At 36.4% G+C, this 25,849-nt stretch overlaps 1 protein-coding gene across 2 annotated transcripts in view; it reads left to right on the top strand.

Moving 5' to 3' along the window:
* CERK (ceramide kinase) overlaps nucleotides 1-25,413 on the top strand; it is a 33,598-nt gene extending 8,185 nt beyond the window's left edge. For both annotated transcript variants that reach the window (XM_039726770.1, XM_039726769.1), the window contains 8 exons: nucleotides 432-577; nucleotides 9,335-9,409; nucleotides 10,897-11,049; nucleotides 11,858-11,963; nucleotides 14,624-14,694; nucleotides 19,342-19,547; nucleotides 21,533-21,741; nucleotides 22,675-25,413. In XM_039726770.1, coding sequence (XP_039582704.1) covers nucleotides 432-577; nucleotides 9,335-9,409; nucleotides 10,897-11,049; nucleotides 11,858-11,963; nucleotides 14,624-14,694; nucleotides 19,342-19,547; nucleotides 21,533-21,741; nucleotides 22,675-22,774 — 1,066 coding nt within the window. In that variant the 3' untranslated portion in view covers nucleotides 22,775-25,413. The remainder of the gene's footprint in view (nucleotides 1-431; nucleotides 578-9,334; nucleotides 9,410-10,896; nucleotides 11,050-11,857; nucleotides 11,964-14,623; nucleotides 14,695-19,341; nucleotides 19,548-21,532; nucleotides 21,742-22,674) is intronic.
* The last annotated feature ends 436 nt before the right edge of the window (nucleotides 25,414-25,849 follow it).

The raw sequence follows: 25,849 nt of genomic DNA, 5'->3' as shown, positions 1-25,849 counted from the left end.
TAAAATACACTTCTGCCTGAAGTGGCAAATGTTAACTTTTCCCTTTTTAGTAAAGGTACCCTATTTCCATTTTGTGTACTTCAAAAGCTGTATGTATAGTCCCGTTCAGTGTTTTATTTGTATAGTGAATTTCCACTAATATTTGTTTGTCTGCACACAGTAGTAGAGGACAAAGATTTTTGCAGGTTGCTTTTCAACATTTTTTCCTAATGTTACAGATATGTCTAGGTGCATTTGGAGTTTTGTAGCTTGAATTTTTTTTCCTGCTTTTTGTTAATTGCCTAGTTGACTGTGGGCTACTATATCCTGTAAAAATGAAGGAAGACAATGGAACAACTATTTTTGGTGTGCCCAGTGCATGCCCTAAGTAGAAGACTTGCCGTGTTGTTTATTGACTGTTAGTGTGCATTCTAATTTGTGTTTCCTGGCAGTGTTGTTTGTGTTGGTGGGGACGGCATGTTCAGTGAAGTGATGCATGGTCTCATTGGAAGAATGCAGAAGGACTCTGGCATAGACCAAAATAATCCCAAAGCATCGTTAGTCCAGTGCAATATAAGGATTGGCATAATTCCTGCTGGTAAGAAAGGGCTGACTTTCAGTTTAATTTATTCATTCATTCTTGAAATTTTTTCCTCATTCATAACTTGATGAATTTAGGCCTAAGTGTAAGATCTGAGCAGTGATATTCTATCAAGACACCTAACTAAAGCTGTTTGTATCCATATAACATTTTTGATCACATGCAATTTTATTTAGGAAGAATATTTTGTAAGGGAAATCAAATTTTAATGCATAACTTCAGAATTTAATAACTATTTTTTCTTTTGTGTCTTACTGTGTGGTAATATGAAATAAGATGTTGACAATAATACCCTTCTAAATGCATTAAGAAGTGGAATTTACTAAACAGAAATTTACCTGATAAATATTTTTCCAGTTCCAAATCCACTAACTTAGTTAGAATTATAATGAGAACTTTCTGCTAGTCTGGCAAACTCCAAACAAATGCTAAGATTCTTGGACTCTCTTTTCTTCCATTTGTTCTTGCAGCAAGTACAGGGCATCTACAGCATTTCACCCTCTTTTTTCAGGCAGTCCTGATTGCTGTAATTTGAGAGAACTCATTCTTCAAACTGAGGTCTTTCTTGATATGATTATTGTCATTATTATTGAGCATAAAGACATTCTTTGGATCAGTCTAACTGTTTTCAATCTGGTGTCCCAGCTGTTACCTCATCCTGCCCGTTTGGTCCTTGAAGATTCCTTCAAAAGCAGATTAACAAATTTGCTTTCTCTTACAGGACTGAATTACGTGTTGTAACTCTCTAATAGAATCAGTAATTTTGAGGTCTCTCTAGGAATACAAGGAGACAGTCCAGTATCCTTTCTATGCTGTTTGCTTTTCTTGTCTGATGCCTGAGCTTTGAATTAAAGAACTGGGCATGAAATAAACATTGTGAGCTTCTGGTTAGAATTAAAATAAAGGCTTCTGAGAAAATTTAGTTCAGGTTGTAAAACTGTACCAAGTGAAGTACAACGTTTGTGCTCTCAAACTGTGGGTGACTAATTTTATATTCCTTTCGTCTTTTTGAAAAATGTATTCAGACGCAAATATTCTGAATTGTTGCTTGCAAGAAGCTTAACCTTTTCTGCTTGTAGTATAATAAATGTTTGGTATATAAAAGTTACAATGTGAATATCCCCTGATGGTTTTTCACCCTCCTATTATATTTAAGTATATTCTGATTTTATTTGTTAAAGCTTTGTATTAAAGTTGGTATGTATAATGAACTTCACAAGAATAGAACTCAAAGTGTTCTTCTTCTCCTCCTTTTTCGTACTTGTACAAATTTCTTGAACTAAAGGTTTTTTGCTTGCATTACTGGTTTCAGAAGATTTTGCCTACTGATGATATGTGACCATAAGAAGATACAATTGAAAAACCAGAACCTCAATATATATTAAGAGCTATTTCTTTGTCCTCAGGAAAGATTAACCTTGCTTTTTCAGCATTATCTTAATGCATTTTTTCATTGGGTACATTACTTTTGCTCCCATAAAGTATGATCTTCATTGACATTTTAATTTTGTTAGCATGTATCAAGTCACTTCTCTTACATATTTTGTATTGTTTGTTGTGTTTTGTCCACTGTATCCTTTTGCTATTTGAATATATACTGTATGTTCTATTCCTAGAACTGGCATGAGGTACAGCCTTGTAATGAGTGCTGTAGTTCCAATATTTTCTCCAAGTCATTATTCATATCCCTCAAAAATTTTTATAATGATGTGTAAGGCCTTCAAGTTCTGTTGATTAAGTGTTTGGAAATAGAGAGGATAATATATATATTGATCTGTTTGTCTGTTGTATGGTATTTAAAATCATCCATTACTGTATATATGGGAAAGTACTTATTTATTGAAAAAGGTAGTCAAGTCACTGAACAAATCTTGACACATCTATACAGTGACCTTAAATTGAGTATGAAATAGCATAACCCTCCTTTAAGGCAGCAAGATTTGGAGTTTTTTTCTGGTTTGTATTTTTCCAGCCCATGGTGAAGCTGTTCTCTATTAATCTTTGCTTGATATGATGGATTTCTAGGCATGTATTGACCCCAACAGATACTCTAGCTCTATCACTAGTACAAGAAGTCTGTTCCAAAAAGAAGTTAAATTCTTAAGACCTTTTAAAAAACAAAAACAAAAAAAAACCAACTAAATGAATAGTCCTGAAATGCAAGTCAAAAGTAATAATGAAATACTAATCATACATCTAAAAAACTTCATCCACTGTGTTCTACTTCTATAACCAACCTTTTGTAAAATATCCTAGATTCTTAAGACCTTTTTTAAAAAAAAAACAAAACAAAACCAACTAAATGAATAGTCCTGAAATGCAAGTCAAAAGTAATAATGAAATACTAATCATACATCTAAAAAACTTCATCCACTATGTTCTACTTCTTTATAACCAACCTTTTGTAAAATATCCTAGGAACTCATTAATAGATGTTGAAAACAAAGACTACCCATAGTTTAGAGATAAAGATCTAAAGCTCTGGGTGTCTTCTGATTGATAGAGATGGTTTACTCAGTGATGACAGGAGCCTGGGGTATGGTGACAGTGGATCAGTGTTTTCGCCTTTTTTATCACTTAGTTCCTGATACCATTGTGTTAAGAAAAATGTGGCAGGTTGTGGTTGGATTAAACAGTTTCTGTATTCAAACAAACACTAAATTCGGCAGATAGTCTTTGCTCAGATACTGACAGTTTAATTGTACAAAGGTTCAAAATTACAAATGAAAGAGATTTAATGCTAAAACACTCATCTAAATGATTGCGTTTCATTGATAAGCTTTATTTCATAGCAGAATTCCATTGTGCAGGCTCTTTTTTTTGAATGTTGAATACTATTTGTACATCATGATTGACTTTCTGGAGCAATTCCCTGCTTGGCTCTTTTTTTTTCCCTTGAACAGTTGTGTCAGTTTCCCAACAGTCTCTTTCCTTAGTGTATCTTATTGTTTAAAAATATAATTTATTCTTATATATTATGTAATATTTTTATTAAATAATTTGTGGTTTTGTTGACCTGCATAAAAGACTTCTATTCAAATGGCAGTTTTATCTTCTGAATTTCTCTTAGTTGCAGCCATTCTTCAAATCTGCCAGTGGAAATTGAATGTTTGCCATAGTAAATGGATTTGCTGTTAAGAGTACTTAGAAGCTGTACTGTATTTCTGAAAACCTCTGTTTAGTTATTTTTTCCTCTAGGCCTTAAAAGCTAGTTATTTCTTATTAGCCTTAAAAGCACTTTCAGCCGTGTGGTCTCACTGCATTCAGACTAGTAATATGTGTCCATAGAATTAAAAACAGAGAATGATTCCTGATATAGCTTGGACACTGAGGTTTCATCCACGTGTTTTGGTATTAAAATTGCACCCTCTGGAGTAAGCCAAATAATTTGCTGTTCTTATTGCATAGAATAGAATGCTGTTCCTGGCATAGAATAGGAGGACAAAGCTGTCAACTGCTGTTCTTTTTTTAGTTTAAAAGAACTTAATCAATTAAGTATTCTTGATGATCTATGCAGATAGGAAAAAAAAACACTTCGTGTTGTTGTACTGTGTTGTACTGCATTCATTGCAAAAATCAAGTCTGCAACCCACTGTGGGGGAAAATCTAAGCCCTTGGGACTATTGAATAAAGTATAGACAGAAAGTTAATAGCTGTATTGATTTTAGGCTGCTAGTGTATCCAGATCGCTGGGTTCTGGTGGTCAGCTCTGTAATGTTTAGGATTGAAGGATGCAGTATGATTATAATCAGAATGTTGATGTGTCACTGTAAAAGTTAAGAATGCCAAAGACAGTACAGGCTTCCTGTATGAATGTAATACAGGAAAAAGATGGAGGATTCATTCACAAACTTCAGAAACATCGAGTGTGTGACTGGACTCATATCGCTGCCATTTAGAGTGTAAAAATTATCTTTAAAATGTGTTAAAGCATACCAATAAAAGCGATCTTTCTTGTATGATTACTCCAAGTGATCTGTTCTCAGCCTTCTCAGCTACAAAGCTTGTAATATTTAATGATCTTTGCCATTTAGTTAACATCTCATTTCAAAGTTCACTATATCCACTTTGAAATCTGAAGTGCATGTTTTATGCTCCTCCTTCAGTACTTTAAATCCATTAAACTTCTTGAAATTACAGTGTTAGGGCTAAATACTGCATTTAATATAGTGGGCCTGCCATGGAGACAAGTAAGTCAATATTACTTACTCCTGTGATGTTAATTTCATCTCTAAAATATGCCATTATTAGATTAAACCTTCTTTGTTGTCTTGTGTTACTGAGCTTAAGCGGAAGTAATTATCTACCAAAAAATCCTACACCAAAGTCTTTCTGGACTGTTTCTCTTTAAGCCAGTCTGTTGTTCTGCAGATGAAACTTGACTTCTTGGTTTCTCTATGTGTAAAGGAAGATACACAAAACTTTGAGTAGGTACATGGGTGTAAGCCCAGACCCTTCATCTCTCCCTGTAGCAGTAGCTTGTCCCCTTACTTTTGAATGTGCCAACTCCTTCTCATTTAGGAAGCACTTCTCAGAAAAGTAGTTTTGTAGAATTTTTCAAAATATTAAATGCTGTTTGATCCAAAAACATGCAGTTACTGTCTTTAGGGTAGCTTACCTGACAGTTCTTCTGTGTGATGACTGCATGGATTATGATTCACAAAAATTCTGCACAAAATGAGACCCCCACTGAAGTTGCTATTCTACCTTTTTTCAATACAAATACTGTTCTTATACTGATTTGTCTGAGGATTCTTTAGGTGCCATGGCAGCATCTGCCTCTGTCAAGAGTATCTCACATAGAGCAATTCTCATGAGCTCTAAAAGTATTTTTATTTCATTATTAAATTCACTGTTTTCCATAGGACCACCATCTAGCTGACTAGCTTCTGTCACCTGCTTAGTTTCATACTTCAGTTGCATTTAATTTGTTTAGTTTTCCATCAATAAAAGCACAAAAATAAATATTTGTACCCCACACCATGTGTGTGTTTTAGTTTAGTTTACCTAATTTGTAAGTTAGTAGTCTTATCATGGTTCAGATTATTAAGTCTAGCACTTTGGCTGTCTGTTGTTGGTCCACCAGTCAATGGTATGAACTCTTCCATGCAACCAGCAAATTACCTGATTTTTGCTTAACCAGTTTGGTGTTTCTGTTACCAATTTAAACTTGTGAAGTGGTGTCTGAGTGTACCTGTCTGCATGACTTGTCTACTCACAAATATCTAGCAATGTTCACATGCGAAGGGGAAATCTGGTGATCTACCTGTAGTTCATGCTGTGTAATGCAGTCCCTCACTTTGCTTTTTTTAATATTGCTTTAACAAAATTTACTTATGCAGAGTGCGTGCTCATCCATACTTCAGTAAATATCTTGATAATTCTTCCTTGTGACCAATTAATTAAAAAGGATTTCCTTAATTTTTATGTCATCAAATGTATTTATATAAAATATTGCATTTTTCATACTTGTGGAGGAAAAGAACATAGAAGAACTTGCCTGTATAACAACCATGTAACTGTATGAGACCTCCTAATGAAAAACAGACTTCAAGGAAAGAGTGATGTATGGTAAAGATTCAAAGTAATTATACGTACTTTATCAAAGACAAGATTTGTGCCTTCTACATATTTCATGTTTTCTGTGAGTTCTTAATATCAAGATATCTGGGATGAAAGCTTTCTTTAGCTGGGAGAATTCAGTATCTGCCTGTGGTATGGTGGTGTGGTGCCACCATCGTTGAGATGTACGCAAGATGATTGTAGCGCTAGAGTAGGACTTGGAGGACAAGCAGAATAATCTGCAGCACTGGTGGGCAGTGGCATTTTAGATGAAGGAATTAATATCCTTAAGGTGAGTTTCAGTTTGAAACTGACGCTCAAATTTTCATGCTTACCTTTGGTGTCTGCAAGAGAGATGGGCATCTGTACTTGCAGGAGGGGTTGTCTGGTCAATAGGATCAGCAGAGCCTGTTGAACTTCTGTTGCATCTGCTTGTCCCATGCAGATGTCCTGCTTCCCAAGGCCTGTGTGTGAGTACCTTGACTCAAGCTGAAGCTGCCATCAGCTATTCCTGACAAGATCTCCTTGACCAGAGCAGAAGCTTTGGCATATTGTCTGCAGTGTAACATGCACACATATAGCTGTGTGTGTCTTAACCTGAAAATTAATCATTGCTTTGCATGCTGATTTTCTTCTCTACCAACAAACCAGTGCAATAATTAGTTTCTATACTGAATATGTTTCTGTCCTTTTTTGAAAGTGAATTAGGACCCAGTTAGTCCAACTACTTTCTTCACATTTGCATGTAGTTCTCTGCGACCCTCTTTTATGTTCGTTCACTCAGGCTGTTGCCCTTAAAAATCCCCAAAGAAAATCTGGCAGAGTATGTATATAATTTTTCTGTTGGTTTAGCCAGAGTGTACAATACCCACCACTTAACATTAGTCAAGAGTTATGCTCTATGGGAAGCTTCTTGCCCAAACTAAGTGCTCTGGCAATCCTAAGATATTAATCATGGGATATTATTCAAGCTATATTTACATTCTAATCCTGCTTTTCACATTAGACTTATAATGATGAAATAACCCAGATTTTGGTGGGTTTGTGTGTCCATCTGTTCAGAATGTTGTGTCAGCAGTTGTAGATTCCACATCTAGTGAAGATCGACCTAAAGATCTAGAAGCCTTGTTTGGTTAAGTATTAAAAAGAATTCAAACCCTTAGTCATCATGAACATTTTTGTGACCTTTAAACAAGTACTGTTAGGTTCATGCTCAGTGTGGTGCTATGGCAAGCTACATTCATATGTGTGAAATGCCACAGTAGTTACATCCATGTAAATAGGTCACTGGTTTTGTTGCTCCATACTACCAGCTCCAAGAGGAAAAAAACAACAGTATTTTACTGGTTGGTATGTCTCCCATTTTAGAATCTCAGAATTAATTTCAGACTTCAGTTGTAATTTTAGCCCTTCCTTACTAGTTAATGAATAGAAATGTAAATAAGTTCTGTGTAATTGCCAAACAGACGAATCAGCTTTTAATTGAATATAGAAAATCACAGGGAGATGGGCGTCTGGTTGAAAAGTAGCTTGCATGAATTCCCCTCTTCTTCTCTCATCTGTAGTGTAAAACCACTTGGAAGCTCTGTTTGCATCAAGACAAATGTAATTGAGGTAATTGTAGGAGCAGAATGCATACAGATGTGGAAGAAATGAGAAATGTTGGATGAAGTGTTAGGCTTGTACATTCAGCAATAGAAGTTTTAGGTCAGATATCTCAGTGATTGTTTTTCTTTTCAAAAGTAGTCAGAATTTTCTGTTCATGAGCACAGGAGACAATCTGAAACTTGTCAGTAAAGTATAGCTTCAGCTTTAGAAGTCCACTAAAGATCTTCTTTTATAGAACTTTAAATGTGACATGAGATCATCATCTGTGTACCTCATCGGTTGTGATACTGAGGGAAATTTGAGTCCTCTGTCCTGCAGTGGCATATGTCTGTAATGGTACACTGACACTGTCTCTTGAGCCTCAGCCTTGTAGTGAGAGGTCTGTTTAGTCACACTGTTCTTTTGTCCTGCAGTTCTGTTATATTCTCTTTAACTGGCTCCTGGAGCTGCTGCTTGTTCACTGTGGTAGATTTCTGCATAACATTTACTTGGTAAAAGTTTCTGTCCTGCCATTCACAGGCAGGGGAAGTGGTGCCAATCTCCTGAAAAGGAAATTATTTTCTTTGCTCCCGTTATTAATTGCTAATGCCCTGACTATTTCCAAAATGAAAAAGAACTAAAAGTGGTTTTTAGATAATGGTTGCTCATTCCTCCATTATTAGTTTCTGTTTCAATTTGATAAGGCCTCAGAAATCGAGTACACTGTATTTGAGCTGCTCCTCCTAATGTACTGGTAGGAAATGTGAGAACACGTATGTGGACAAAGTTTATCTTTTCACACATCTACTTTGACTTTGAAGGAATTCAGTTACATGGAAAGGATGGGAGAAACTGTAAGATAAATTGGGAGTGTTGCAACAAATACACTTCTGTATGTCTGGATCTGAGTTCCAAGTCCCTGCTGCAGAGCAGAAACCAGATCCCTATGTTAGGCTCTTGTTTTCTATAGGAAACAGGGGGAGTTGTCTATTTCTAAACAGCATCTAGATGAAACCTAAAGCTTCCCACTTTCTTCTTGTACATATTTTGCAGCAAGTCTGTGAAGGTACATCTGTGTCCATTTTGTTACCCTATCTAGAAACTAATTCCTGAAAGCAAGTATTTTTACTAATTTTCAAATAATAGAACAGAGTAGAAGTTTCTGCTATAAGATGACATCCTGAAATTTAGATCAGTACCACAAAAAAACAGCAGCCCAGTTGATTTGTCTTCTTTTCATGAGATCTCAATGAGCAAGAAATCATAAACAAAGGTGAATCAATGTATGCCTGCCTTATTTGATATAAAAGCTATAATGTAATAGTGAAATTTTCCGTGTAAATTAACTTACTTCCCTTCATAACTGCTACATATTTATTACTTATATTGTGAATTTTTTGTACTTTGTATGGAGAACAATAACTTTACTCATGGGCAGGGTGGGATGATATAGTTTAAATAATAAAAATAATAATACATATTTACTTTGTTCCATAAAATATAAAGGAGCAAACCAAAGGACCATAATGCTTTTGTTTGGAGGACTGTGCCAATAATACTTGTTTTGCAAAGATAGAACTTGATGCCTAGTTTTTTGTTTTTCAGGATCAACAGATTGCATATGCTATTCAACTGTTGGCATTTCTGATCCAGTAACTTCAGCTCTTCATATTATTGTAGGTGGGTGGTCGCAGTTTGCTGTGTTGTTACAGGAATGATGGAAGTAGCCCAAAATACTGTTTTCATTTAGTTCTTTCTTTAAAATGTAATTTGAACATAATGGCTGAGTTGAAATACAGAGTTTTTTTCTGGGATTTAAGTCTCTGATTTGAAATATAAGAGGCTGAAAACTAATTGCCTTTTCTGCAGTAATTCATTGTTTTCAAGGGATCATAATATTTCAAAAATGTTGTGCTAAAGTTTTCATTAATTCTGTCATTGTTTTGAAAGTAGTAAAATGCAATTGTTGTTGGACTATATCTGTCTACATATGCATATCTCCATCAGTTGTTGGACTATATCTCTATGTATATGTATATCTATCTTAGAGAAAGTTTTGAGGAATGCATGTACACTTGAATGGTACTATTTTGTGCCAGTTGTCCAATTGTCCTGGATAATTCAGTATTCCTTTGCCAAGTTAGAATCACGATACCTTCTGGTATCATTACTGAGTAACAGCTGTGGTTTTAGGGTCTGGTGTTGCAAAGATTTACACATGTGCTTCTCTTACTAATCTATGATTTACTCAGCATCTGTGCAGTTAAAGCCTTTGGACTAGGATTGGAAAGATGTGGCTTTACTATATCATAGTATTTTAGCTGTGTTTTTAAGTCCCAGAATCACAGAATGGGTCAGGTTGGAAGGCACCACAGTGGATCATCTGGTCCAACCTCCCTGTGAAACAGAAAAAACTCCAAACACCAAAATACCAAATGAAGTAAAAAATCCCACCCCCACGACTCCCACCATCACTCCAAAGTTTGCATGAGGAGGACATCAGAGAAGTGGTGTATTCTTTGTTGTTAGGGATTTCCAGGACTTGACTGGATAAGCCCTGAGTAACCTGATGGGACCCCAAGCTGAACCTCGTTTGGTTGGAAGGTTTGATGAGAAACCTCCAAAGACTCCTTCCAGCTTGAATTATCTTCTGATAGTATGACACAGAGGTTTAAGTAGTACCCAGGAGCTGTACAGGAGATATGGCATCAATCTGCTTAGGGAAAGGGGCTGTCAAGCATTGACACAGAGTGCCAGTACTTAAAGGTATGTAGATGTGGCACTTAGGGACATGGTTTAATAGTGGCTGGGTTAATATTTGGACTTGATGATCCCAAAGGCCTTTTCCAATCTGAATAGTTTTTCAACTCTGTCCCCTTCTACTGCTACAGGGTGAAGGACTGTAAATTCTTCATTACATGTTTTTAGCATACTGAGCCCTTTCTTCTTATTGCTTAATGCCTTTAAAGTATGAAATTAAATTAGTATTAAAAATTATATTTCCTTTCTTTATGTGTAAGAAGTATATGCATTTATGACATATATATTAACACAAATGCAATATGTATTTTTTATTTTTAATGACTTGGCAGTGTTAAAGTTACTATGATGCTTGCAGCTGCAAATAAATAAGGCTTGACAGACCCTTGCACTTCTAATCTTCATAGGTGACTGTCAGCCTCTGGATGTCTCTTCTGTACATCACAACAACACATTTTTGAAATACTCTGTGTCATTGCTGGGTTATGGTTTTTATGGAGATATATTAAAAGACAGTGAGAAGAAGCGGTGGATGGGTCCAATGAGATATGACTACTCAGGTAATTTTTTTAATTACTACATTATTTTGTTAGCATGTAAGCATATTGGGGCTGTTGGTTTATTCTCTCCAAACCAGTCTTCTTCCAAGCTTGTAAACATCAGAAACAGACTGAGCCTGATTTTAAACTCCTTGTAGTACCACATATATTGGATTACATTATATAAAGCTCTGTAACTTTAGGGTTAACATGGCGAGTGGGCTCAATAAAGTTGTGTTGAATATGTGCCACCTATTGAAAATGGCCTAAAAAGTAATAACTTCTCTGTCCTAATCATTTTGAATTTCTTTTTAGTCACTTAAAGAGAGAGATAGGCACTCTTCCATCTTGAACATTCAGTTGATGGAATGAATTGTTAACTTTACACTTATATAGAGAGATGAGTGATTTAATCTTGTTACCTAATATTTGGATAAATCCTATGCTAGTGGAAAGTGTCTTTTGCATTGTTTGATTTATCTTGTGTTAGGGAAAGAAAATGTATGAGGAGAATTTTAGTGCATTTTTAGTGCAAATTTTAAGATCCAGCAGTGATATATAACTAAATATTTTAGTTGGTTTTTAAAGCTGTCAAGTGAAATAATGGCACTTCTGACAAATGTTAAAACATTGGAGTGGTGCTGTGGTATTTCCTTGTTCCTTACAGTCTAAAACATTGTAAGAAAAGGACTTCTGAGCTTGAGGAGGGCTACTATTGTTTTGCAGTCCTTAGAGAAGGAAGAGATGAAAAATCAAAGAATGTCTGCAGAGATGTTTGCCATGTGGATTTATAATGACTTAATGCTGCATAATGCCATTTTTTATGTAGGCTTCAAGACTTTTCTTTCTCATCACTATTATGAAGGAACAATTGCTTATCAACCAGCAGAACACACACATGGATCTCCCCGAGATAAAGAGAGCTGCAGAACGGGGTAGGCTAATGTTTATCTCTGGATATTTGGTGTGAACTATTTAAAAAGCCCTGTACATAAATAGAGGTTACAGAACTGTTGGTTTTTATATCAAAACACTTACTCTAAAAGAGATAAGCTTGTAAAAACAATTATTGACTCATTAAAAAGAACACCTCATTTTATCAGATCATTAAACAAAAATCTAATAAAATTTTGTTAGCTGGTTCTCCTCCTCCCTCAGTTTTAAGTGAAGCACAGTATAACAGTACGGGACCAGTTACAAGATGCTGAGGACACTATGCTGTGTTCCTACTAAGAAATCAAAAATCTGGATGCCTTGTAGCTTCTACAAATGGAAATAATAATTCAGAAATTCTCAAGTGTTCACATCCTAACTGCACCTAGAAATTTTAGTGGTTGTTTTAGTGCCATAACAACAGCTGGGCATGGCTTCTCCGTAGGACAAGTCCTCTCAGGAGTCAGCCTGTTTAGCCTGTTTGTTTGTATACTACTGTGATGCTGTATGAATTCTGTGTGATATTCTTTCTTCACTTGTTTCTTTAGTCAGGGGGCCAGCCTTAATCTCCCAGTGCTCCTTCCTTTCTCTTTGCTTTCACCTGTTTGAAGTTTTGCACTAGTATTTATTATTCCTCTTTATATATGGATTTAGCTGTCAGACATAAAGTACTTGTCACAGCACCAAACAGCACAGCAGGATACAGAGAAGCCACAAACTTTGTCCAGAAACAATGAGACTGCTGTGCTAGTGCTGTGACACGCTGGAGATCAGACTCCAGTATCAGCTGGAGCAGCTTTTCTGACCCATCAGGTGCCCTGATGCAGGGGAGGCTCCAGAAGGAGAGAGCTGTCATCCAGGTCTCAGGAATGGAGTAAGGAATGCCTGGTGCCTCACAGGGGATTTTTTACTTCTTGATCACTGCTGGAAGGGCAGCAGGGCCAGGCACAAGAAATTTAGGAGAATCCTGGCATGTGGTAATGAGATTGATCATGCAGGTGATTGACAGGTTGGCTAGAACAACTGCTCTGCCATGGTATGGATGCAGTGGTTGAGGACAGTTTTGGCAGTGGTGACTGAGATTATAGAGTTTTAACATCTGAGAGAAGTAAATGAGACAAAAAGTAGAATTGCAGCCTTTGACTTTAGTTTGGTGTATTTGGGTGTCTTGGCAAGATTCTGTGGGATACTGTCCTGGAGTACAAAGAGGCATAGGAGAGTTAGTTGGTACCTCCTCAAAGTTCAAGAATAATCCATTCTGATACTCAGAAACTTGAATAACCAGGATAGAAAAGCAATTTGGATGAGCAAGCAACTGAGGGTTACTTTGGAAGAGCACTAAAGACATTGCTTAAACATGCAGGAGTGAAATTGAGAAAGCCAAAGCTCAGGCAGAGTTGAAATCAGTGAGGGATGTGAAGGATTTTGCTTTTATGAAGGGGTTATTTAAATATACTGGTCATAACTAAAGGCTGAAGGAACTGTGGGCTGAAGGAACTTGCTGCTTAGTGGCATGGGGAGCCATAGTGATAAGATATATCGAAAAGGCTGCAAAGTTACTCCTTTACCCCATTTTTCACTAATGTAGGTTCAACCCAGGCCATACAGGTCCCCAGGCTCCTGCATGAAGGGGAAACAGTGGATGTTGCATACCTTGACTTTAGCAAGACCTTTGGTCCTGTTTGCTGTAGTATTCTTAAAACTAAGTTGATGAGGTGTGGACTAGGTAAGTGGGTGGGTGTGAAACTGGCTGGACTGCTGGAAAAGTTGTGAATGCCAAGTCTGCCTGGCAGCCAATTAGTAGTGATGTTCCTTGGGAATATTGGGCCTAATACTGTGCAATGTCCTTATTAATGACTGGCAGAGTCTCAGAAAGTGTGTTCTCAGCAGTTTTATGGATGATACCAGATTGGGAGGTGTGGTTTATCTTGAAAGTCAGGGCTGCTGTTCAGAAAGATCTTTGTGGGCTGAAGAAAAAAATGGCTGATAGGAATCTCCTGAAGTTCAGGAGATGTAGATGTCCTGTACCTGGGGTGGAATTCTCCCATGCAAGTGTGTACACTGGGCATTGACTGGATGGAAGGCAGCTCTACCAAAAATATCTTCAGGATCCTGGTGAGCAACAGCTGTACCTGAGTTAGCAGTATGTCCTTGCTAGAAGGAAAGCCTACCTTGTATTGAGTTTTCTAAGCAGGAGGGAAGTCAACAGGAGTGATTCTTCCCCTGCACTCAGTGCTTGTGAGATGGAGTGTCTCCAGTATCTCAGTGTCTTTCACTGTTGGAGCAGTCCAGTGTTGGAACAAGGTGCCCAGAGGTCTGTGGACTTTACCCTCACAGATCCTCAAAACTTGACTACCCTGATCCTGTAAGACCAACTTTGAGCTCTCCTGTGAGACCACCTTTGATCACATCAGAGATCCCTTTCAACCTGTGTGATCTTGTGGCTCTCTGCTGCTTTTACCTCTGACATCCAGTAATCTTTAGAACTGTACTTAAATAACTGCACTGCCTGCAGGGCTATGATTATTCATGCCACATGAGGCTTGTCAGTGCTGTGGTGGATCTTGTGGTGGGGGAAGATCTTGTAATGACTGGGTAAAATAAAGTTGAAATGAATAACAGTGGAAGTCTTTCAGGAATTGAATGGTATTTTTGTTTCCAGATGTTACATCTGCAAGCAAAGTGAGAAACAGCTGGCAGAACAGAGCAAGGAACATGGATTAAAACATGAAGGTAATTTATCAAAAAGTAAAATGTGATAGTATTACACAATTTATTTTTTTTTTCACAAGATAGCAGTTCAAGTGTGCATGTATTTTGGGTTTTTAAACACTGAGTTACTTGATAACCTATTGTCTCTTTCAGCTTACAGAAAACACATGTGTCATCGCTCCCCTGTACTCAGTGCTAGTGAGGCCACACCTTGAATCCTATGTTCAGTTTTGGGCCACTTGCTTTAAGAAGGACATTGAGGTGCTGGAGCATGTCCAGGGAAGGGTCTGGAGCACAAGTCCTGTGAAGAGCAGCTGAGGGGGCTGGGGGTGTTCAGCCTGGAGAAAAGGAGGCTCAGGAGAGACATCGTCACGGTCTACAACTGCCTGAAAGGAGGCTGCAGCCTTGTGGGGTTCTCTCTCTTCTTCCAGGTTATGAGGAAATTACCTCAAATTATGCCAGGGAAAGTTTAGTTTGGATATTACGAAAAATCTCTTAACAGAAAGGGTAGTCAAGCATTGGAAAAGGCTGACCATGGAAGTGCTGTCCTGGAAGGGTTCAGAAGACAAATGGATGTGGCACTTGGGCAGATACAGTTTAGTGGTGTTAATTTGGTATTTGGACTCTGATTTTAGAGGTCTTTTCCAAGCAAAATGATTCTATGGTGCTATGATTCTAAGTAGGTGAAATATGTGTAAGGTGTCCAAACCTCAGAAAATTCTGATAAAATTATACTAATTGTATATTTCAGTGTGTTCAGTTTCTTTAAGAAAAATAATATTCTGTGAGCTAGGACTTTGGGTTTTTGTGAAAAGGACTGAATGGACAAACTGTGAGGTGTCATAGAAGGAAACAGTTCATTAAGATAACTTTTAGAGTAAATCAGGATTAAAAATTTGTGTTTATTAGCAGAAATGTCACCCTACTATGAGGCTGTGAACTTGGACAATTAGTAGCTGATCTAGTAGACTTCAGTATTTCTGTACAACATTCCACCAATACTCACTATAAATGATAAATGAAATTTCTGTCCTCCTTTTCTAGTCATGCTATCATTATACTCTCTTTCATCCCCATTCTAAACCCTGTGTACACTTGTGTGGGTTTTTTTTTCTAATGGGCATAACTTTTCTTTCCTCTGGTTTAAAAAGTGCTAATGAATGCTCTTCAGTCATTCCCCTAGTTGTATCTCTTTATGTCTGGCTGCTACATCCTAGTGGGAAGAATTACTGATATTGCTACACTTGAGGCCTTCCTAGAGAAAGATAACATAGATTTACTTGAGTTTTGCCTCCAGCTTTGGTTCATCATCCTGGATAAACCCCTCTTAAAGAGCAGGCAGGCTTCTGTGGGTGCTTCTTTCTGCCTTTACTCTGTTTTTATTTCTTCATGTAGAGCTCAGTGCAAACAACACAATTGTAATTTTCTTGACGAGCATTTGGTCCTTATGACCTACATTATCTTACAATTGTAGTTTTTTTGCCCTGTGACTGTGCCAGGTTCTAGGCATTTGTTAGCAGAAAGATTATCATGCTGTGGAAGATTTCTGTGCAACTTGAGTTCCCATTACACTTGTTTAGTGCTTTCATCCTAGCTGCTGCTTTCAGATCTTTGATATAGTCAAGAGATGGTCAAATCAGAGTATTTCTTGGGTTATTTTAATCTATGGTCAGTTTCAGCTAAAGAAAATTTTTTTAGAGTATAAATAGTGCATAGAAATAGTAATATAAATATGACAGTAGATTTTTTATAAGAAAAAAATGTCAAATGATTATAGTCATAAATTGCCAACCTTTTTTCTTTTGTTTGTCGGGGGTTTTATGTGCATTTTTTCATGTTTGTGTGTGTTGTTTGGTTTTTTGTTGGCTGGTTTGATGGTTTGGTTTTTAAATCTGCTTTTTTGTTACCTTTCATCTAGCAAAGGAACTACTGGAAAGCTACAGGTTAGTTAGCAATCAAGACAGTTTTAGCCAACATTGCAGATGACATTAAGCAGCTGATTATGTAGAATATTGTTTACTTTATTCCATTATAGTAGATGGATTTCTGGTAGATGGCTTTCTTTGCGGTCTAGTCTCTTATCCATGCAGTACTGGTAAGGAAATAATACAATCAGCTACTTTTGATTCACTATAGAAAGGATTTTAAATCTCCACTTCAGATAAGCTTTTCACTCAGCAGGATGTCTTGGCTGACTCTTTCTTTGTGCCTACCAGGTTTGTGTGTAATTCAGATAAGTTTAGAAGGATGTTGAGTGGTTGTTGCTGAACATATTTCTTTGTATTGTGCAGGAGTCTCTGTGCATGTGCTGAGAAAATGTTGACTGTTAGCGCTTTATGCTGATTTCAGCAACTTGCAGTGTGTGCTCACAATAAACCACTGATGAGTGTCATTTATGCACTCCCTGCTTATGACTGCCCTACTGTAAGATATTTTGAGCAAATAATTTGTGCTGTTACAGTGATACACACTGCAAAATAGTTATGAAAGCATTTGTTCATTTAAAATGTGATTGTTACCCTGACTTCGTTCTTACTTTGAACAGTGAAGGTGTTCTTGGGTAACACGCTGAGATTTATACCAGATGAAAACCATCTATTACAGTAACATAAAGAAGCATTTTACCTTAAGCATACTTAAAATGTTAATACATATCTAGACACACTGATGACTAAATTACTAATGCTTCTCAGAGAAACAGAAAAGGAATTTATCAGTAAAGGGAGATGTTTGCGTTTTGTTGTTTGTGTATCAAAAATGCCTGTTGTTTCCAGTTCCAGTAGTTTATGTTCTGTTCAGTTACCTTCATTTCAGAGCAGGGTCTTGTCATTTGCCTGCAGCCTGAACAGTCATTCTATAGTCTGACATTTAGGTATGTCTCATCTCTCTTAAGATGCACATTTTCAATCTGATTTAAATTACTTCTTTTGGGAATGTCATGTTTGAAAGCAACACAAAAAGATCAGCAGTAAAGCGAGCAATACTAAAAAGCACTGTGGCAAATTAAGCAAAAATATTGAATTTAAAAGCCTTGGGGTTTTTTTGCTATTTCTGATTTGTCTCTCAGGAGGTAGAGGGGATAGTCTAGATGGAAAATTTATAATAAAGTTTTTCTTTTCTTTAAGTCTTTTGTCACATTATAAGCTTACATGGTTTTTCCTGGAAAACTGTTTTTCTTGTTCTGTTACTAGACAGTGGATAGTAAGAAGTTTCAATTGAATTACAGAAAACAAGATAAGTTCAAAGAATGAAGAACAGCTACAAAATACTTTTGAAACAATTTTTTTCTTTTTATTTTTTCTGATGTATAGAGCCTGGAACATGTAGATTCAAAGTGAATGCATCATAGACTTCATGTTCAAAATAACCTAGGCAATTGTAATAATGATTCTCTAAAGTAAATGTGAAGTTCCTAGAACTGAGACAGTAAGGAATATCAGAATTTCAGGACATGAAATATATAGCATAAACATCGTCTGTAATCCCATCAGAAAAGCCCCTTGAAAATCACTGTAAGTTAACCAAAATGTGGGGAACTGAATCATGTTAGATGTTCGAGTCCATACCAGTTAACATTCCTCAAAATCTCTACCTTGTATACATAAACAAATATAAGCATTTATTGTTCACTCCTTAATTTTACCCCTACTTCACTCTTCCCAGTCTTAGAACAACATGTATGTCCATAGTCTGTTTTCCACTCATTACTTCTGTGGAATTGTTCATGTGAAATTAGTCCACTTATATTGGTAGGAGAAAAATAGTGTTATGGCTGCCTTTTGGCTTTTTCTTATTGTAATAAAGTAGACAATTATGTGTAATCTAAAAATAAAAAAGTCATTTTACATATATTTTTATCCATGTTCAAGAAAATACAATTTGGGCAACAACTCTGCATTGTCTGCCTATGCTTCTTTGTTCTAGAAAATTCCTCTGCTTCCTGGTAGTATCAATGCCAGCACACATTTAATCTCAGTCTTCATGTAATCTCCAACAGAGTTTCAAAGTATTGAAAAGAGGCTTTGTGTTGTTTTCCAGAAATCTCTGAAGATTTGCACACAGGAACATTTAGCTCTGTTAATAGTTCTAATCTTGGGACTTTTGGGGCTAGAGTGGAAGCAGACTCCTGATATGCTGCCTGCTGGTCCTTGCTGCACCCTGAGTCATCCCTTCCCTTTGACTTTTTAACAACACGAAGTTGCTGCATTGAGGCAGAAGAGAAATACTGCTTCAGAAACCAAATACTAAACTACAGTCCTTGCATCATTGTTTATTTAAGATTAACAAGTTGAAAAGCAAAAATAGAATTTTAAAATTCTCTGAACTTTCACACTACAAGATTTGTAACTTGCCTGTCTTTTCCTTTCCTGTGGCTTTGCAGGTTTTCCCAAATAGCACTGATCCTGAATTTGATGTGCATAGGACAGAGCAGGCGAGCAATTGTGGGAGATAGTTGCATTCTCCCTTCTGACTGTGGCTTCCTCTGTTAGTGTATGAAAAACAGATACTTAAAAATATTATTTTTAAATGTAGTTTATTTTAGATATTTATTGACAGTACATTAATATGGCCAGGGAAGACTTCTAAGTTGCTATTGATTGCTTTTTAGTCTTCTTGTGAGTAGATCAAATGATTACCTATCTCCATGTCTTTACTGATGTGTTTCAGAAGGTGAAGAAGAATGGAAGGTTATAAAAGGGAAATTTCTAGCCATCAATGCAGTAAATATGAGCTGTGCATGTCCACGAAGTCCAAAAGGTCTTTCACCAGCAGCTCATTTGGCAGATGGTTCAGCAGACCTCATTCTAGTTCGGAAATGCTCCAGATTCGATTTTCTACGGTATCTTGTCAGACACACAAATCAAGATGATCAGGTGTGTATTCCTTTTGACAGTGTCCATCAAAGGTGTAAATATTGGTGTTCATATGGGACAGAAATAATATCTATAAAGCAGGTTTGTTTGTTTTTTTTTAAATTTATGAATTTTGTGTGATGCAATCTCAGCATGTGTATCATGGGGAAAAAAAGCAGCTCAAAACATTTTACTAAAGTCAACTCCTTGGCCGTAGCATTTTAACAAAATTCCACTTTTGCCATCTGAATTCAGTTTTGTAACATTTTCCGTGTATTTGCTGTTTGAACAATATTTAAAGTTATTTTATCACATCTGTGCCCTCATGTAGTTGTCATGAAAAACTGCTCACGGCATGAAAAACTACTCACAGCATGAATAGCTGAGGTAGATGTAGTGAAGAATAATAAATCACTTTTGAGAACTGTATGAAAATGTGGTTTAGAATTAAGTTACCAGAACTGCAATTTGATTGTAAACTGCAGGCTTTTAGTAGTATTTTACTAAATATTAGTGACCAGGATGAGCTGTATGCATTCAGCTTGAAAATTATTTCTTGCATGTGTTGTAGCTGTCAGGCAGGAAGATTCATCACTGCTTTGGATCATAACATCTCTTGAAACCGAGCTATGACTGTGACTACACATATTTAATATTTGTCACAACCTGATTTTATTAATATCTTCTGGAAATCACCTGAACAATGGGCTAATGTCATATCTAGTGCATAAAAGCAATGAAAAATTGCTTTTATCCCATTTCTCTCTGGGATGTGCTGGTTTTGCAGTGGAGGTTAAATGCAAGTTTGTACATATGTCCTTATGTCAGGTTAGTGTCCACCATAAAAAACTCTTCTTGGGAGGCCCTTCTTGAAAACTTAAGGAAATGTGGAAAAAAAAATAATAAAAGAGTGACTGTACATCACTGCAGATTGGTTTTCACATTTCCTCCCCTGTCATTCCCTTCCTGTAGACACACAGAGACATACTCCATGGCCTTTGCTAAATGACCTGTCTGTATTCCATACAGCTTGCTGCATAGTTAGCTCTGCATCTGTTAAGTTGCTTTCAGGGCTGGTGGGGGCATCCTCTAATTTATTGTCCCTTCAATTAATGATGCTTGTTTTAAAGGATTTCTTCAATATTGTAGTGTATTTCTGCAGCCTGGGTTTTAAGAACAGTCTTCTAAGTGACCTGCTTTTTCTAGCTGAATTAACTAATTTAAGTGATTTTTATTTCTGTGGAATGTAATGGAAACATGGTGGGAACACCTAGGTGTGTCCCCCAAAGGGGGCAGGTTTGACACTATCCCTTGTAAGGCTGTGGATCTGTTGCATCATGTTGCATCATGTGCAGTGCTCTGGTGCAGGGTCTGGGGGTCCCCCTTGGAGGGCAGCCTTTGATGGGCCATGACAGTCCCTCGTGTGGATGTCCCTTGGATGTGCCTTTCCGGGGTGAAGGGCCCCTGGAGCTCCTCTGTGCAGAGAGGGTGGGCATTCACTGCCTCTGACCAGGGGCTTTTTCACCACACACCCAAATCTCCGCCTCCCCCCTTGGATGTGTGGGTCTGGGGAGCCTGGCAGCTGATAGCCCCAGGGCTGTGGTGTCCATGCTGAAGATGCTGGGCTTAATCCTCCTGTGAATGTGTTCTCCCCCAGCCCAGACCTGAGTCTCTTAACTCCATCAGCTTGCAGTCCAGGGCCTCAGTCAGGAGGTGAATTTAGGATGGGATGGTCTTCCATGCAACTTTTGTTACACAATTTTGCTATAATAGGTACTATACAGTGACCATTGAGAAGTAAAGTCTCATTTTGGCTTTATTTTTTTTTTACTTGTTCGGTTTTTCAAAAGCAAATATGACTTCATACCTCAGGTAAGCTTCTCTAGAAAATTGGAGTGGACAGACTTTCCTGGCGTACAAAATGCTGCATGCTGAGTAGTTTTATACATCAAATGCATTTAATTATAATTGCCTGATTTGCCTTTTTGTTTGTTTGTTTTTTGTAGTTTGACTTTCCATTTGTAGACGTTTATCGGGTTAAGTGTTTTCAATTTACATCAAAGCTTTCAGAAGACAATGAAAGCAATGTCATGGACATTGGAAAGAAACGTTTTGGCCAGTTCTGCAGAGATCATCCAGCCTGTTGCTGTAATATTGTTAATAGTACCTGGAATTGTGATGGAGAAACTCTGGATAGTTCAGCAATTGAAGTGAGGTAAGCTTCAATTTTTCTGTCTATATAGCAGAACACATTAAAACTTCTCATTGATTTTAAAGATGCTTATAAAGACATCTCAAAAAATGCCTGTGCATAGCAAATTTGAGTCTTCTGATAATAAACCTAAATATTTTTGTTACCATTTTGAATCCTTTCCAGAGAATACTGCAGCCATGTATGTTTAAATGATCACTATAAGTGAGATGGATGGCCCTACCTTTAAAGTCATACTTACTTCTTAGGAACTGTTATTTTGTGTTTAAAGTGCTGAAAGTGAAGATGGTGTTGGAAGGATTCTTTCTAAATGTATGGAATGCCTCATTACTCTGAGCAATAGCTTTTCCTGTTTGCTTAAGTAAACATCTTTGCCTCACAGAAATACTGAGTATGTCCAATACTTTATGGTTTTTTTTGCACACAGCATAGTCTTACCTCCAGTCTTCACACATAGAGAGAATTTTGCAGTTATGCATATAATGAAATTAGAAAAGAAGTTTGTGAAATTTGAAAGGGTTTTTTGCAATTTTTTTGAGGGGGTGGGGTTTGTTGTTGTTGTTTGGATTGGTTTTGGTTCCTTGTTTTGTTTGTTGTTTTTAGAACAAAGGGAACCGAACCCATAATATTTACATACAAGTGTGTTGCATTATAATATAATCCCTTAGTAGTCCAAAGGGGAGTTTTATAAATGCTGTATATTGTACAAGACTGACTCATCTAGGTGCCCATAGAACTTCTATGCGGACAAGGGGCATAAAAGAGCATCCAGCAGTCTTAGCAGGGAGGAATTGTATCTAAAATGAGGGCATGGTTTCTGTAGTCAGGAGTAAGAAACTTCGTCCAGCTGTTTGCAGTTAATGGATTGTTACATTAAATTACTAGAATTAAATATGTGGTACCCATTTATTTCTTACTAATTTCTATATTTTTCAGGGTTCACTGCCAGTTAATGAAACTGTTTGCAAGGGGAATTGAGGAAGACTGTAAAGATGAAGCTGCCCACAGCCAGAGTAGCATTGAACAATTATTATAGACATTGTTCCTCCAATGGGAGAAGAAAAAGTAAAATCTCAAGGAAATTGAGTAAATAAGCATTTTAGTCAAATTGACAAGTATTTTAAACTTGTAGATTTTTTTTATGGCTTCACTATAATTTTAGAAATCTTACTGTATTGTGTCATTTAAAAAAAACCATTGTAATAATTAAAATATATATTGGAGTAATGTAATCTGTTACATTAGAAAACATGGCATTGGCCTATATCTGTGTGTTCATGATGACTGATAAATTCTCTTTGCTTTTTTAGAGAGCTAATTCAGTAGTTGTGTTGCAATAATATCTAAATGTTATGAAACATTGGACTTCCCACTGGCACCAAGATATGACATTTTCAGTGTCTGAGAAGATGTTTTCTGCTGGGAGTGTTATGTAATTATGTGTGGCTTAAATGCTGGACAACGATGTTGTCATTTGCTTTTTTTTTTTTTAATTAGAATATTTCATTTTGCAATTCTGACAATACCTTGCAACTTATCAATGCAATTCAAACACACATTCCTGGCTTTAAGTAATAATAATAGTGTACAGATATTTGAAAAATAAAAGCACAACTATATACAGGTCACACCTCATCCTATACAGTCTTTGAAGGTTTCCTTGCATCATGCTTTTTGGAATTATAAAAGGTTTTGTGACTATTTGGATGATACCAAATACCACACAGTGCAACTGAAAAGTCTTGCAAGTAAATTGCAGGAGTACTTGTATAATATCAGGAAGGCACAGGAAAGGAAAATATAAATAAGTTCTCAAACACCAGCAAGTTTTAGGTTTTAATAATATCTGGTATTAACATATTAAAAACTTCTCTCTTCACAATTCTCTGGACATTCTGCTCCATGTGTTAAAATGTCTTTGCAAAATAAGATGTTGAAGTGTTAAGTTTAGAAATATGATTTGATGATTGAAAATCCTTAAAATTATCTAATTAAATATGAAACAAAATAATTTGCTTTGTGAAGCCAAGGGAAGAAACTGGCATCTAACAAATCATGAATTCACTGTGCTGATTTGTTTTTATAACAAAAAACATTAGACTGTCATATAGAGAACTATGGAGTGATTATTTAAGTTGTATATAGTTTTGTGTATTGTGGCACATACATGTTTTGTGTCCAGGGTTGGGGCTAAATTTTGCTCTTCTTGTACAGCTTATTCCTGTTAGAGGACAGAAGTTAGCTCCTGTTCTATTCTATATTTTTAAGTGTTTCTTTAAGTTCAAAGTTCTCTTTGAAACTGACTTTAAGACCCTTTATCTGAGGGGGTTTTTTGTGTCCAAACAGCTGATGATTCTGTATTCATGTATATTTATTTGTACTTCTGTCATCCAGCTTGTGTTAGTTTCATGTCTCTCATATACGTGGTCAGTGTAAGCCATGGTGATTGGTCATTTCATTACTGAAGCACTTGAATATTGTTATAAATGGCAGGTTATTTTTTTTTTATTGAAGTTATTTACATTCCAGTTTTGTGTATTATCAAAATTGTGTTCTATATCTTTGCTACAAAGTATTATTCATATTGCTCTATATGAAAAAAACCACTTGCAAATTATATTTGCCTCCAGTACAATCATACAAAGTTTAGGATCTTTATTTTGTTATATAGTATTTCAGGAAAATACTTGAAGACTTTTTCCAAAACTACTGCTCTTTGCTTTCCTTATTAATGCAATGAGTTGAAATGTTGATTCATCCAGTGTTTTTTTTGACACTTCTAACACAGGTGTTACATATACTGTATTTTTAAAGCCATGTTTAATAAGTGATATTGTAGTTTTGAACTAACATGCCATTGAAAATGAAATTATGCAGTTTTACAAATGTGAATATTTTTTGAAAGTGTCATTTGTTAAAAAATGTCTATAGTTATTGTGGTTAATCCATGAATATTGTGAGAGTACCCAGACTTTGAAGATACAGTAATTCTTGTGCAGGAGGTAATGGTGCACACTCAGCTTACCAACAGTGGAGGCATTGCAGCTATCCAGAGCACATTCTCATCAGTGAGAACTGGAATAAATACTAACCAGCTCTTTCCATTAGTTTACTAGAAAGTCATGAGACCCCTACTTGAAAAATGGAGATTTAATCTCATAGTGAATATATATTGAAATGCTTTGAATATTTGAGTATCTGCAACTGAGCGCTTAGTGTTCCCAAAGAAAGCCACAGTGAAGGTCTCCTTTCTGAAAAAAGCCACCAGAAAAGAATGAAAGATCATTGTATACTATTGTAAAGAAGTGTGAAGTAAATAATAAAGGTATTGCAACATAATAAAATTTAAAGGTCATAGGTAATAGAAAAGCTGCATAGTTGCATTTGAATAATTCTATTTGTAGCCTATTAAAGTAGCAAAGCACCATATGTGAGTTCTATGACATGTCTAGTTTATTTTTAAGAGCGCTGTGTAAGTAATGTCTTCTTACATTTTAATTCTAGGGATTTTTTTTTTTCTCTGAATGTAAACTTATTATGGAAATTATGTATAGGAAAACCAGCTTTGATTTTTCTTTTTTCCCAATCTTGCTGGCTTCAAGATTAGAAAATGTGTTCTGTTTTATGAAGCTAGGGCATTTCATTAAAGAAATAAAACTGCATTGTACAACAGCACATTGGTGTTCTTCTTTTCACAACTTGATTTGAAAAAAAAATTTCACTTTGACAGAAATCTGGCAGTAGTATGCTTAATGTAACCACTGTGAACAGATCAAACAAAGTGAAGATCAAACAGAGTGAAACAATCCATAACCTTCCAGTTGGGTTGACGACAGTTATGTGGCAAGTGTGAGTGTGAACAAATACTGAGAGTGGAAGAAAGCAGCTAGTGAAGCTGGACTTAGGCTAATACTAAGCAACTGCACAAGAGTAAGCTGAATATGAAACTTACTGCAATGCAGGTTTTTAGAGTTGTAATTACTGTTGAATAAAAAGAAACTGCTGTTCTAAGAAGCGTAAATATGTATTATACTATAAATAGTGTGGTAAATAGGGGGTGGATCTAGAGTTTTGTGGCAATAATTGCTACAGATGACGTATGTATTCTAAG

This window comes from Passer montanus, unplaced genomic scaffold, assembly GCF_014805655.1.
Source record: "Passer montanus isolate IOZ18808 unplaced genomic scaffold, ASM1480565v1 scaffold6, whole genome shotgun sequence".
NCBI lineage: Eukaryota > Metazoa > Chordata > Aves > Passeriformes > Passeridae > Passer > Passer montanus.
This window is presented reverse-complemented; position numbering and strand designations above follow the sequence as displayed.